The sequence below is a fragment of the Channa argus genome, chromosome 9, assembly GCF_033026475.1.
Source record: "Channa argus isolate prfri chromosome 9, Channa argus male v1.0, whole genome shotgun sequence".
In the NCBI taxonomy this organism is placed as follows: domain Eukaryota; kingdom Metazoa; phylum Chordata; class Actinopteri; order Anabantiformes; family Channidae; genus Channa; species Channa argus.
Window position 1 is genome coordinate 24940315 of NC_090205.1, and position 14973 is coordinate 24955287.

The 14973-nt window shown below is 41.8% G+C and overlaps 1 protein-coding gene across 3 annotated transcripts in view; it reads right to left on the bottom strand.

The window, feature by feature from the left end:
* Positions 1-14973, bottom strand: part of hecw2a (HECT, C2 and WW domain containing E3 ubiquitin protein ligase 2a) — a 35910-nt gene that overhangs the window by 6317 nt on the left and 14620 nt on the right. For 2 of the 3 annotated variants that reach the window (XM_067514848.1, XM_067514847.1), the window contains exons 6-27: positions 14547-14716; positions 14315-14454; positions 14053-14153; positions 13100-13959; positions 11867-12167; positions 11629-11721; positions 10096-10246; positions 9733-9839; positions 9472-9596; positions 8275-8460; positions 7917-8051; positions 6429-6549; positions 6217-6313; positions 6032-6115; positions 5846-5928; positions 5349-5469; positions 3805-3918; positions 3387-3539; positions 2827-2925; positions 2118-2247; positions 1515-1661; positions 713-827 (exon numbers count right to left, since the gene is read on the bottom strand). In XM_067514848.1, the coding sequence (XP_067370949.1) occupies positions 713-827; positions 1515-1661; positions 2118-2247; positions 2827-2925; positions 3387-3539; positions 3805-3918; positions 5349-5469; positions 5846-5928; positions 6032-6115; positions 6217-6313; positions 6429-6549; positions 7917-8051; positions 8275-8460; positions 9472-9596; positions 9733-9839; positions 10096-10246; positions 11629-11721; positions 11867-12167; positions 13100-13959; positions 14053-14153; positions 14315-14454; positions 14547-14716 (3633 nt within the window). The remainder of the gene's footprint in view (positions 1-712; positions 828-1514; positions 1662-2117; positions 2248-2826; positions 2926-3386; positions 3540-3804; positions 3919-5348; positions 5470-5845; positions 5929-6031; positions 6116-6216; positions 6314-6428; positions 6550-7916; positions 8052-8274; positions 8461-9471; positions 9597-9732; positions 9840-10095; positions 10247-11628; positions 11722-11866; positions 12168-13099; positions 13960-14052; positions 14154-14314; positions 14455-14546; positions 14717-14973) is intronic. The other variant, XM_067514849.1, reaches the window with a different exon arrangement.

The window sequence follows — 14973 nt, forward strand, 5'->3', positions numbered from 1 at the left end:
GTGTACATTTACAGCACATTGATGATAAATGTGGTACTACTGCATCCAAATCAATCAGTGATTTAAAATGGATAGATTCATTATTATTTGAAAAGAAACTGAGATATTCTGACCCCTGATTTCTCACATACTGTTGAATGAACCTCCAAAACAGCTTCTTTTTCATTAGACCTTTCGGACCTGATGCCCATAAAAAAAGACCCAGCTGAAATTATTAAGATACGTGATACAACCCAGGCTTCATTTCATGTCATGATATATCTCTTAATATATATATATATATATATATATATATATATATATATATATATATGAGAAAATGGTATTGTTGTAGTAATGTAGATCCATTAGATGCTTACACATCTGACTGACCACTTTGACTAGAATAGCAGGGGAACAGTCCAACAGCTGCATACATGCTTAGACTTGTTTAAGTCAGTATCAGGTGAGTTATTTACATCTGTCAGTTTATACAGCCTCCGACGGGGCCAGTAAGACTGCAGTGTTGAATTCTTGGACAGGAAAAGAACAAGAAATAGTCCAACCCTCCTCTGCGATATTACAGTACAGATGTTCTCTGGAGGTAACTCCTCACTGCACCAACAAACATGTCAGCAGCAGAGCCATTGTTTGCAGCTGGGTTTGCTGTCAATGTGCTGCAAACACTTGTGTCCACATCTGTGCTCTAATGTCTCCCTCCAGCTTTACAAACCTCCTCTGTACTCGGTGTTGTTCCTCCAATCTGCCAGGTCAATCTCTGCAGTGCCTGCAATCACCAGCTCCAGCTCCCTGGCATCAAACACAGACACCAGTCGCACATCTACCACCTAGCACACACACACACACACACACACACACACACGGGAGGAACACATGGATAAGCATATGGTGGAGCCTATTCATTTATCCTCCTCCACACACACTCACATCAGAATGTTTGAGACATTTCAGAGCATTGACACAACACAGTTTCTGTCGATCCTTACAGTGGAGTCATACGGTGGGACAGATGGTAGAAGGATAAACACTGATGAGGAAAAAGTTTCCATCAGTTTGTTTACAGTAAATTTAGGATTTGATTTGTTTGGCAAACCGGGGCCTGTAGGCTAACACAGACACATCTCACACAAACACCCAGGAATCTGTCGTGCTGCCAGAGCAAGAGCAAACACTGAACACAGGCCTCTACTCAAGAGCTAACACGACCCTGTGTAGTTCCCTGAAATTCAGTACTGCTTTGTCATTTGCTCTTTTTGCTCGATCATACATATTTTTAGCCTTTCTAGTAGCAATTAATTGTGATGCTAGCTCAAAGCATTATCATCCACTACTGCAAACGCCAGATGTCACTGAGAGGGTGTGTGTGGGTGAGTGTGAGGATGCACGTGCTTGAGTTTGTGCTAGTCAAAATGGGGGAATTCTCAATGACACAACAATGCTGTTATTAATCAACAGGCCTCTCAGCTATGCTGCGCAGCCACAAACATCTCATTATTTCCCTTTTTGTGCTGTACCTCGTAAAAGCCTCGGACTAGGCTTTCGGTCTGCTGGGCCACTCCTCGCTCTATACGCCACTTCACCATTCGCTCAATGTACTCCTTCTTGTTCTTCTCTGACACAGGGATACCAGCTCCACCTGGCTTCAGCTCTCTCTCTGTAATCTGCAGAATCACAGGCAGACATGGAAACCTGAAATTTGTACAGTAGATTTATTTTCGTTCATCCATCCATTAGCTAATCTATTATCTTGTTAAGGGTTGTGCGGGGGGCTGGAGCCTATCCCAGCAGAAAAAGTGCAAGAGATGTGTATTTATTATAAAACTAATTAACAAATGCAAGGGGAATTGGCTCGGACCATTATGCTTTGTGAAACGATGACAATTCTAAACATTATTGATATTAAAAGTACAATCGTTATCCTGTAATAATAGAACTGTAGAATCAAAGAAAATGCAATAACCAACCTCAAATATGAGGAAGTGTGGTCTTTACTGCACAGATTCTGAAGTCCAAAATGGCAAAATACTGGTGAATGTCAGAGTCTCAGAATGTCACATTTTCTTTGTAAGAATGGTTGGTGAATGAGGCCCAATGATCTTCCTCAGTCACTTATCTACCTGTCCAAAAACCTCCTCATTGACAGTGAAGGTGAGGTCCAGCATGTCTTCGATGTCATTATCCTTCATCCACTGGAGGCTCTGGTGAAACTCCTCATCCAGAAACTCCAGATCACTCAGGTCACATGGGCTGCATAAGCACAGGCAAAAGACACACAGAGCTTACAAGGTAATAATGGGTTAAACGCCTGTGATGGCTAAAAATGCAACATGGGGTTCAAGGTCAACTTCCTGAACAGCGTAACTGGACATAATGTTAGTTTTTTCTTTATGAAAAAAAGCAGCTTTTTTAATATGAACTACAAAAAATTTAAAATTCATGTCATCTTACGCAACATTTTCTGCACCTCTCTGTCAGAGCAGCATGAAATAATTTAGTTCTCTGTTATTTTTAGAAACTATGTGTTTTTCATTAAGATGCATAATATTTCTATTTATGTAATAAATGCTTATCTGCACAGTAATGGTGCCAAGAAAGGTCCATTTTGCTGAAAAAGGTTAAGAGCCCTTGTTATTGCCTAAACATCTGTCCTTAGTGCAGCCATATGCCCGGATTTTAGGTTGTTTGGACAAAGCTATTAATAACGCTGCAGCTCCTGCTGATAGGAAACTCAGCCAACTGATGGCTGAGGGGGTCTGACTGAAAGGCCTTGTTGATGCCCTGCACGCTGGAATGGGAGCTCAGAGGGAGGCAAGCTGAGGCACTTACATGCGAAGAAGCCCCTTGTAGAAGGGCCGAGTGAAGAAGGCATCCAGCAGATACTGATGGACTAGAGCCAGCCCCAGGATACGTCCACTGAAGCGAAACCTAGGCACAATACAGGAAGTCCAGATGAATACAGACAAAACCACCAAAACTGGATCAGCCTACAGAGTATCTTCAGATCATTTTTAGACCTTTACAGCAACAATGTAACACATTTTAAATACTGGTGACATATTCCATGTAATACGCACAACTGTTTTTGTCTTTTGTTAGCCTATGATATTATGATATTTTTGTCTGCTCATCCATTCGTCAGACTGATCATCCATCCATCCATCCATCCATCCAATCAATTTCACTAAGGAAAACTGACTGGTGAGCAACAGACTGCTGATCTAAAATCCACACAGCAACCTGCAAATTGCTTCTATTTTGAGATCAGCACACAGCAGTCAGAGCAGACACTTTCACTGTCAGCGAAGCGGCAAGTGCAACTTCAACATACACACCATGGACAGACAGACAGACTGCTACTGTATATACGGGACATGTGGAGATCTCACCATTCGTGGTGGTTGTCTACAAACGCAGACATGGGGCTGATCTGGACTGTGTATGTGTCATTGGCTGAATATTCAAACAGGCCATAGTACGGGTTGAACAGTTCTCTGGACACTAAGAAGAAAAACTCTCTGGAGGGGCCACTGTAGTCCAGCCTGCAATACAAATAACATAATACCGTGTAGTCATGTTATGTGCAGTTTTCCCAAACACCTGCTTAGTCACTAAAAAACTGTAGAATCACTGGGATTTATCAGATGTGTGCGTATTTACTATATATGTTGTGAATCTCAAAAAAGAATGCAAGCTCAGCAAAGCTCTTCTGGATTAATTACATCTTCCAAGCACACACATTTTATACTTGCACTGGCTGCAGCATGATAATAATATTGATTAAAATGAAAATAAAATGTGTCTCACCCATCCTCGCCTACAAAGCTGACATAGAGTTTACTTCTTTGTAAGTCTTTACGGGAATAACACATGATCTGGTTAAAAGCATCCTCCAGAAGGTGGTCCCTGCGTATGATCAGCCTGGAAAAACAGACCCACACAGACACAAAAACACACACAAGCACAACAAATATTATTAGACCTCCTGTGAAAACCAGTTGCAATTCGTACGTTACTATTTTATTTTGAATCAGCTCATATATTTTTAGCTGTAGTATTCTGATCAATTATACAACAAGGCCAAACTAAATACTTTACGGGTATTTAAGGGTAAAATCTTTAGTTAGACTTTAGGGGGACCACCTGTATGTACACGTGCGAGAGTTATTGTAAGTAAAAACTATGCAGCCCATATCATAACACAACATTGAATGTATTTCTCTTCTTATTCACGGTGTGAAGCAACAGCAGAATTTTGTCATATTTACAGTAACTGAGCAAACCTGGGGATATTTTGTAAAAAGGTGAAACGTAAGCACTTCTGTCTAGCTCACCATATCTGTCTCTGACAATTACCGGGTGCCTCACTTAATGCACAAGGTACCAGGAGTAACAGGATTTCTATTTACCAGAAGAGATGCTGCAATTTAAAGTGTGTTTAACCTTAGAGTTAGACCCATGAGTGATCAAGTGTGTGTGGCTGATGATACAAAACAGTCAAAAACTCTGTTCTCGTCCTGCGCTGAGTGCACATGCTGTTGCTGGTTGACCTGTAATTAGCAGCATGAAGCAGGAGGATCTCAGCGAACATTTAGTGCATTATGGAGCCAGTTTTATGTTTTTAGGAGGTGAACTTTTTTTTTTTTTTTTTTTTTTGTCTTTGAAGGCAAAAGATGAAAGGTTAGGAAAAAAATTGGGGGACAATTATTTCAGAGGGGACATGTCCCCTGTGGTGGTTACACATTTGGTAGCACAGCTAAAAAAAGTTAATATTATGTCATGAATTAACATTAAAACACTACTGACCCCAGCAACTAATTCCATAAAAGACCCACATGATCACTGTGTGCTTGGTTCTTATGAGGAAATATGTTTTGATAAACATTTCATTTAAAAGAAATTCCTAAAATGTTTGCAAACTTCCAGACACGAGAAAGCTGCCCATTTATTGCAAACTATTTTCAAAGGTGACTTAATCCACATCATGTCCTCATGTCCGTGATGAAGTAATGATGCCTCACTGATGTCACTTTAATAGCTCTTGTACTATGATGCAGCAATGTGAGTCAGAGTAAAAAGATTTATCAGCCACTGGATCCATATAATACTAAGCAGCATTAAGTCATTGTTGTTTTTCGGTCTTTTCATGTAGTTTGACTCATCCTTTAACAATAAAAAACCAAATGTAATGTTACCCATGTCCACATGTTGTGCACGAATTGTTCTGTGTGTAGTTTAAAACAGTAAATGTGGACATAAACCAGCCACATGCAACATAGCTATTTTCGGTGAATCTATGCTAAATACAACAATCTGTCCATAACCCTATTTTATGTAGCATTTAAACATACTTGACTTTCCCGGGTCCTTGGCCATAACCCTTGGTCTCCAGCTTTCGATAGAAGTTTCTCAGTTTAGCCTCAAAATCTCGTTTATAGGGAGCAGGAGCACGGGCATTGGCTCGCTGAGTGCCTGAAATGTTGAACCGAGCAACAGATTGAACCTTTAGTAAAGGTTAGAGGAAGGCTCAGCATGCAGACATGCAGTGTGTAAAGAAGAACAGAAGTACAGAAGATAAGGCTTTTGCATTGTTTTTCACAGTATTGTTGAATTAATATTTGTGCTAAAATATTTTTGTTGCTTGGCAGAACTGCTGAGAGGGTCCAAAGTTGTTATTTTAGCCATGAAAACCTGTGTTATATATGAAATCTTTTCTTTTATTTAATGCAATGACATTGCAGCTCATATCTCATGGTGAGGTAAGAATTTAATAAAACAGAGAAAAGTAGGGAATCGTGCCAATAAAGTTGTGGCAGGCAGAGAGAGACAGAGAAAGAGACTCACTTACCAGGGGAGCTCTGAGGAGACGAGAGGCAATAACCTGGGTGGAGCAATGGCGGCACATATGACATCACCTCCTCCTCAAATAAGCTAAAGACAACAGCACAGCATCAGCACGAATTGTAACTCAGGACACATTTGAACCAATTCTTTAATGATCACAATAATCATAATAATACACACAATAACTCACCTCAGCAACATGACGAGGTCGGCATCACTGGAGAGACGAGCCAGACCGCTGACTCCCTCACTGCGAATAAACTGCACTTTCTCCCTGTGCACACACACATATAGTACACACACACACACACATTCATGTTGACTGGTGAAAACAATAAGAGGACGGGAGAGAAAGTGAAATTCAGATAAATATACTTGAGCGAGTGGTTCCTTGCAAGCTCGGGTTGTCTTTCTTGCAGTATCTCAAAGATGTTGGGTTGCCGTAGAAACACCACTATTTTGTCATTGTACCCTGGAGGAAGGTGAGAGATTTAGGAAAGTGACTTTTGGGTTTTTTGTGTGTTTACACTTCACGTCAGCATCTACGCCCACAGTACAGTATGTACATGTGATTCTGGTTGACTCACCCACAGGCACCACATCATGGTACTGATTCCGACTGGAGCCGCTGAAGGTGCTGGAGGGACGGGGCATGAGGGGAGGGTTGGTTTGCCGAGAGTCGTCTACTACCTGTGACAAAAGGAAGCGCTACAGTTCAGGTCGCATCCTAGTTCTGAGACTGATCCATCTGCCAGTCATCACCCATCAGTGACCTCGAGTTCACCTTCATTTTACATGCTCCTGACCATTAGTGAGAAACCTCTCATTCATGGATATTTATGCTTATTGCAAATTATGGCGAGGGATGCAAACTGCTGCATCATGGTCATTTTTCATTTTAGTGGGGCAGCACACAGCTAGAAGGTCCCTGGATTGAAAAGTTATGACTACACATGTTCTGTGAGGAGAAGTAATTATGGTGAGGAAGGAAAAAAGACCTACTGCAGGGCTGCTGTGTTTGTAGCTGCTGAATACCAGAAAGACCAGAAGACACTGCAAGCATGAGTTCATCCAGCAGAAGATGAAATGTATGATAATATTAGTGTATGATAATATACTACATAACGGATCATTTATTTTAAATGTCCTATTCCTTCAAGCTCGGGTCCTCTACCAGAGGTATGGGAGCTTGGGGGTCCTGCGCAGTATCTTAGCTGTTCCTAGGACAGCACACTCCTGGACAAAGATCTCAGATGTTCTTCTTGGAATCTGCTGGAGCCCCTCTCCCAGTTTGGGGATCACAGTCCCCAGTGTTCCTATTACTTTGGGTACCACTTGAGCCTCCACCTTCACATTTTGTCTAACTCCTCTTTCAGCCCTTGGTATTTCTTGAGCTTCTCTTGTTCCTTCTTCCTGATGTGTGTGTGTGTGTATATATATATATATATATATATATATATATATATATATATATATATATATATATATATATATATATATATATATATACACACACACACAGCTCCAGAGCAATAATAATAAGATATAATAACATGTTCCATGCCCCATATTCTGTCATTTTAAATGGAAATGCTCTAAAACAAATTCAAAAATTGCCCCTATATGTTCTGACATATTTAGATTTACACATACTTGAACATTTTATCATTTCAGTATTTCATCATTTGAGATGACTGTTCAAAAGTATTTTAGGAATCCTCTTAAAACATGTCATTGACCAAATTGACACTGTGAAATGTTTAGGTCATTTCTTCCATTAAAAGGTTTATGTTTTATCTATCTCAGATTATCGATTTGCCTCAAGCTCCTGAAAGCATCATTTCATGCACGTCTGTATTTCATTTCCTTGCAACACAGGAATCCACTAACTTCTCATTACCTTATACTGTACATGAACCCATGTACATGCACATTCTGACAGAATTACTTTATTTCCTGTGCCCATCATGCAGAGACTTACTAAGACTTTTCTTATTCCAACTGGCGAAGCATTGAAGTGTCCGGCTGAAATAAACTCCAAGTAATAAGTGCTGCAATGGTAGCTAGTCTCCTACCTCCCCAGCACTGTGGCTGCGCTGGCGGCTCAGATGCTGGCGATGGGCCAGTAGCCCAGTGGAGCGGGAACTCTGAAGGGGCAGCCGTGGGTCAATGAAGGTTGTCGAACGACAGTTGTGATCCACAAAGAAGGGCTGAAGATTGACATAGATATACATACCTGGAGTCATGCATGGATAAACTCTACTATGTTTACACCATGTACACTAAAATACACAATTCTAAGTATTTGTACAGTGATGCATGCAGTGATACATGGCTCTGACAGTAAGGACAACTGAGAACAGTTTTTAATCACTGGATTCAGTTGACCTTCAGCGTTAAATTAATCCAAAGTAAGGGGTCTCACACACACACCTTCCCAGTGTGGTCGTGCTTCATCTCCCACCCTCGGGGAAGCTCCAGCTGCTTGTTGGAGAACATGTTGAGAAAGCTGACAAGGTCGCGGTTGTGCTGGTAGCGCTCAAAGTAGTGAGCGTCCCGACGCACCTTACTAATCATGTGCTTCAGGCAGGTGTTGCTCGTAAACATGCGGTAGGCACTCTGAGCAGAGAGGGCAGAGAAATTAGGTGGTTGGACAGAGACAGACAACAGCTTTAATGGAAGACACTGTCAGTAGCAGCAAATTCATTTGAATTCGAATTCAATGTGAAATATGTCTGGTGGTTAAATTATTAAATAGTGTCGGATCTCATCTGAAATGTCTGACTTTGACTTTGGATTCAACTGAAAATGTAAAATGTTTTATTGTCAGCGTTCAAACGCTAAGGCTGCAACCAAAATTTTCCCCAAATCTACCACTGAATTTCAGTTATTGTGATCGATCAGTCATTTTTGGAGCATTCTTAATTATCTTAACTTCTTAATGGAAACTACCTGAAGTGTCTGGTAGATTATAGCTGAGCAGAGAGACACCGGTCTGGGAGGAGTAGAGTGGATTACGTTTGAATCTAATGCTCGCACTCACTTAAAGCTACAATATTCAACCAGTGGCTGCATGACAATTACAATTAAACCACTCTGCTCTACCCAAACCTCCCTTCCCTGCTCTGCTACACTCTTTTATGCTCCACCTCCTCCACACAGCCCTGAAGGTATCAGTCGTTATGAAATCACAAAAAATAGAAAGGTGCACTATTTACCAGCCAATCAGTAATACTGGTCTTCTCTGATTGGTTAGAAGGGTGAGCCTCACTCAAAAACATTTAGATACGAACATGTCTGCACTGCTACCTGTGCTGTTCAGTGGGTCTGGATCAAATGAGGCAAAGCCTCTCAAAAAGGATTTTTAAGCATTTTTGTAATATGTATAGAACTACTTGAAAAAAGAAGTTATAATAGTTATCTAAATAACTTATAATATTCAATACAAATCTCAAATTATTAAGTGGACAAAAGTATTTGCATTTAGTGTAGAATATGTTTGTAAAACACATGAATAGGGATATTGGGAACATGTCTGTTTATGTGCTGACAGCTGGATACAAGAAACTGTTAGGACAATGTAGAAGTACAGGGTCAAAGGTGAGATGTTCGTGAATGTGCTGCACTGACAGGGTTTGAATGCAGCACGGTGAAGAAGTCCGGGCTGCACAGGAACTTGGCGCTGGGGGACTGGAGCAGCAGGGAGAGACGTGAGCGTCCACTTGCGTGAGCGACTGCGCTTTCTCTTCGGTATTCTGCAACAGAATGAACACACGAGTTGAGCCTTGAAACATGGAGACAGTAATCGAAGCAGCTTATTTCATGATAACATAAAGGAAAAGCATCTCTTTCTTGTTCCTGTATTTGCTTGTACTTTGCACTGACACTCACCAGATACTGAGTGGGGCATCAGTTCACTTTCTGGTTCGGGCAGCAGGTCGACTGAGCTTTCCTCTGACCGATCGCTGTTCGTTATGGTTCTCCTGATGCTCTGATATCTGTGATTGAGTGCAGTTGGGCATAGTTCCAATAAAAGAGAAATAATAAAAAAAAATTAGGTCTCGAAATGAATATTTTTGCAACCAGACTAGTTTTGTTTTATTTTTCAAGTTCGTTAAGACACTAATAATAAACCTAACCTGTGGTTCAGTGAAACATTGAATCGGTATTTCGCAGTACTTCTAATAGTAGTGTTTACTGTTGGAACAACCATACTTTATACTGTAGTATATCCCCTTTACAAAGCGGTTCTACCTGCGGTTGAGTTGCTCCATTTGCTGAATAGAGTTGGAACGAGTCAGACCCTGTGGGGCTGGAGGTCCGGTTGGACGCTGCCATGTGGTGGTCCTGTTCACATGGTCCACAAAAAAGATCCTCCCATGGCTGTCAATGCGAGCCTCCCAGTCTGAGAGGCAATTAATAATGGATACAAAGTAGGTGTTTAATGCCTCAGGAGAACAGAAAAGATGCTTTTTCAATTTCAAGTGTGTCTTAAAAATCGGTCAGGTGTCCACATGAACACTGAAAGAGGTTTAACTTATCCATCATATCCATCAATCCACTAAAAGATTGTTCCTATGTACAGTAAATGATGTGAGCCATAATCAACACTCCTCCATTTGGGCACAAAAACATAAAACAATAAAAACATTTTTTTCAGACGACAACATTTTTGCACAAAACAAGGACTGGGGATTTTGGTCCCCATCACTTCCATTGTCAGGGCTTCGAGAAGTGATTTCTTCATGGCCAGAATGAACAGCAGATAAGAATTAAGGCCTGTTTTAATGTACATGTGGGCACCTGGTTATTGCTTAAAGATATACTATAAAAAAAACTGCAAACCAATCCTTTAAAGAAAATACTAACCAAAAATGAATCTCATAGCTTTATCCAAAAATAAATATACTTTATTTATGGATCATCCATAAACAGAATTTTTGTTTGTTTTACATATTTTAAAAAATATATTCTATAGAAATGCATTTAAAAATAGGATTTCATAAAAGGACTTGTTAGCAGCTGTGTGACATCTTGACATTGACCTGGTTATTGATGTTGCGTTAATAATATCTATGACCATTATGATGGCAGTATTTGTCATTTAGCATCTTGCTAATGTCGGCCAATTAGCACTAAACACAAAGTATAACAGAGACTGGTGGGGCTGTCATTAACTTTTTAGGCATTTAGATAAACCAAAGTAATGGACAAATTTATGAAGCTTTAACCTTTGCACGACAGGAAATTGAAGAGGATCCTCAAATTATTACTATGAATCCTGTGGGAGACGTGAATGCTTTTACAAAGTTTCATAGCCATGGATTTGAAAATTGTCTCCCTTTTGCTCAAAACTAAAAACATTAACCTCAGTAGATAATCAGTCAAAAGATTATAAAAGCCATTAGAATTTAACCACTAGGAACCGTGAATGTCCTCCAAAACATTTTTGCAAATTATCAATGTGAAGAATATCAGTCTAGAGCTAGTGGACTGAGCATTATTGCAATCCCTTCAGATGTTCCCAACTTTGTTCCACCCTTTCTCATTTCAGAGCGAGTAATTATTGTGCTAATTGTTATTCTTTGGGGTTAATTTGAGGTCAGCGATTTGCGGTTTTATGTGCAGTCAGTCAGTGCATGGACACACATGGACACACATAGAAACACGGGCACAAGAACACAAAGACACGCTCCCACACACACACACACACACACACACAGAGCTGGTGTAAAGATAAAGTAGACAATAGGGCACATGTGGACACAGACACACACACACACTCACTGGGAGGTAGAGGCTCGTCCACACGTTGGTACCGGTGGATGTCGTGACGAACAGAAGGAAGCGAACGAACAGGATGGCCATTGACATGGGCACCTGAACACACAGCATACGAAATACACGGGAAGTTGGGTTTTAACACGTAACACAGTTTATGGAAAATTTGTTGAATGGCTCTTTTATGACTTTAAAACGTTCCTCTGCAAAAAAAGCAAACACTGAGTGACTTGAAGCTCAGTACCTCCTTCTCCATCTGTTTCTGTGGTAACTTGCCCTGAGTCCACAGGCCCTGCTTCCCTATGTGGCTTTGTCTCCTCCCCTTCCTGTTGTTCAGCCAGGCTGCCGGCAGCCTGCAGGCTTAGCCTCCTTACCCCGATCTCCTCAAAATCCTCTTGCTCGCTGGCTGCCGGAGCCTCTACTTGAGCCTCGCCGATAACAGCTCGCCCACCCCCCTCATCGTCTAAAGCTTTAATGGTCGGTGGAGTGATCGAAATGACGTCTCCCCCTGGATCAATGGCTGTTGCTGCTCCCTCCTCCGTTTCCTACAAAACATCCCGTAAAATGAGCAGTTAGAACAATGGACAGAAAGTGGCAGAGGTGGTACTAAATGTTAAGATACTGTAAACAAGCCCTAGCTCTAAAAAAAAAAAAAAAAAAAAAAATAGCTCTGAACTACAGGGAATCAGTCAGTCCCATCGGCAACTCACAGTATGAGACAGTGCTGGCTCCATCACCAAGGCAACAAAAGAGAGAGACGTTTGACTACATGCAAAAATGCACAGGTTTGTAGGAGTGGCAGCTCAAAGGAAACTATCATGAAACATCTGTTGAAAAATCCCAGGGCGTAGGTCTTTGACTACGAAAGTCAGACAAGGAGGCAAAATTCTTTCCAACTAGCTGCTGGAATAAAAAAATGTTGGCTTTTCAAAGTGCAGTGTTTCAGTGCAGCATCACAGAAACAGCGAAGCTACTGAGGGACTCAGTGCTAAGTACAGTGTGGGCACTGTGAGGACACTGCTGAAATTCAGCTGCAGAGCCGACATCTACATGTAAAGAAGCAGTTCAGTCAGAGGAATATGCAGAGTGCATTTTGGTGAGTGCTAACACAACTTTTGCTTTGTTACAAGAAAATTCCACAGAGCAGCTTGAACAATATCCAATAGCTGCTCATAAATACACGTTAATTGTCTTTGTATAGTAATATCTTAGGTTTCAGCTAATGTTATTTCCTTGAAATCACTTATTCCGGAAGGTTGTATTTTAGGTTTGCTGTTTCTTTATTTTAACCCTGAGTTCTGATAAAGCGTGATGCAAACTTTCCACTATTGTCAGACATTATGCGTAGTAAACAATCAGTTAATTAGGAAAATGATCACCAGATTAATCATCAGTGGATACATTTCTTAGTTACAGACCCAGTAGGGACGTTTTTGTAGTAATACAAGCTCATTCCACATACGGATAATTAACTCACAACAGCAGTGGTCAGTGTGATCGGACAGCTTTCAGATGATGAAAATGCTGTCTGCGGGGCTGTTGCCATGGAGCAGGTATCGATCTCTGATGAAGGGTCCTCACCAGGCACCCTTCCTTCCCCAGGCACCTCTCCACCCTCTGGCAAAGCATTCTGTGATGTAGCCTCTGAGAAAGGAGCCTCCTCCACTTCAGAAAAGACATCAGGCTCCAAAACATCCTCCAGGTCCAGACCTACCTCCACCTCCAGGGCCACCTCTACTTCAGAGGGCACCACTTCTGTCACAGCATCTGCCCCCCTAGGCCCCTCTTCCAACACTAAGGGCTGTAGCTGCTCATTCTGATGTTGGAGCTCAGGAAAGGCGTCGTCTTCGTCTGGGCCGCCAACATCTGGAGGTTCTCCATTCATCAGCAGGGGTGATAGTGGCACCGGAGTAATGTCAGCAGCCCCTGACCTCTCTTCATCCTCATCTGAGTCTATATGCAACATAGCGCTGAGCCTTGTGTGCGTGGGGAAACTAGAGCACAATTTGGGTGATGCTGCACCCAGGGGCCTTTCTCCAGGACCCTTAGGGGCTTCAATAGCATCCAGCCCCTCACTGAGTGACCTCTGGAGCATTTCATGGCCAGAGAAGCTTTCCGGCTCCACAAATCTAGTCTCTGCTCTGACAAGAGACAGGTCCTTTTCTGGGCAGGCTGTGGCCCCACCTTCCCACATGCCTTGCAAACCCAGGGAGCCAGTAGGAGAGGGCCCTGCAGAAACTACCCCCGGAAGGTTATGTGGCAGGTCCTCGTCATCGGAGGGAGTCCCTGGAGCCCCATTCAATGATGAACTGCCAATAATAGAATCAGGAGAGGCCCCTGCAGTAGGTGGAACAGGTGTTGAAAACAAACACGTTTAAAGCAAATACATTTTGAACATGAAATGCAAATACCATGTAAAGGTAGATTTACCATCAGGACCCGTCGACGTGAGCTCCACTTTAAACTGCAACTGGCCACTTACATGTTCGGTGGGCAGACGGCGGCACAGAGAGAAGGTCACGGGCTGGACACTGGACAGATGAACAAAGCAAGAAACTAATGTTTTACGATCCAACGTGGACACATCTCTGAGCATGTGACATGATACACATTAAATGAAGTAACAAAGTAGATCATACGTGATGTGTTTTTGACTAAACCGATGCTGGGGGTTGCTTTATTTATTACTCACCCAGGTATTTTTTCAATAAGTCGCTGCACAGGGATAGTGAGTTGCCCGAGGAAGCGCTTGATGATTGGTCTGCTTTTTGCAAACTTATCCTTTACCTCGATGTACAGGATGTCTGTCATCAATGCTACAAATGTGTATTTCTGCAGGGAGGAAAAAATATACATAGTCAACACATTCTCTATTGTGGATTGTAAATATAATCTTGATGTGTCCTCTGGTTGGTAAAAAGTACCTCTCCGTGCCAAATGGGGTTGGTGGTGTTAGCAATGATGGCTGATCGTCGTTCCTGTCCGTGATGACTGAAAACAGGAAAGACACTTCTCTTCCCCGGGTGGATAGACATCTTCAGGTAGGGGTCTGGATTAAAAAACATGCCCTTCTTCAGGCCAGTGGCTCGCAGATCTGCAACACAACACAACAGAAAGCAATGATGACCAGAGGGCCGATCTGCCAATCAACATCTCTCTTGCTCGTGCTGCTTTGCAGAAATAATCCTAATGTTGCTTTACTTCAATAGAGAAATGATGACATTCCTTGTTTATCTCTGTCAGGAAACCATTTACCATTTAAATTCCAAGACAACTGTGTTTTCTAAAAACAGCCCTAGTTTACTCTAGATTTTCCTAAAGGGACTGTTAGACAAAAACAAGGATGCGATT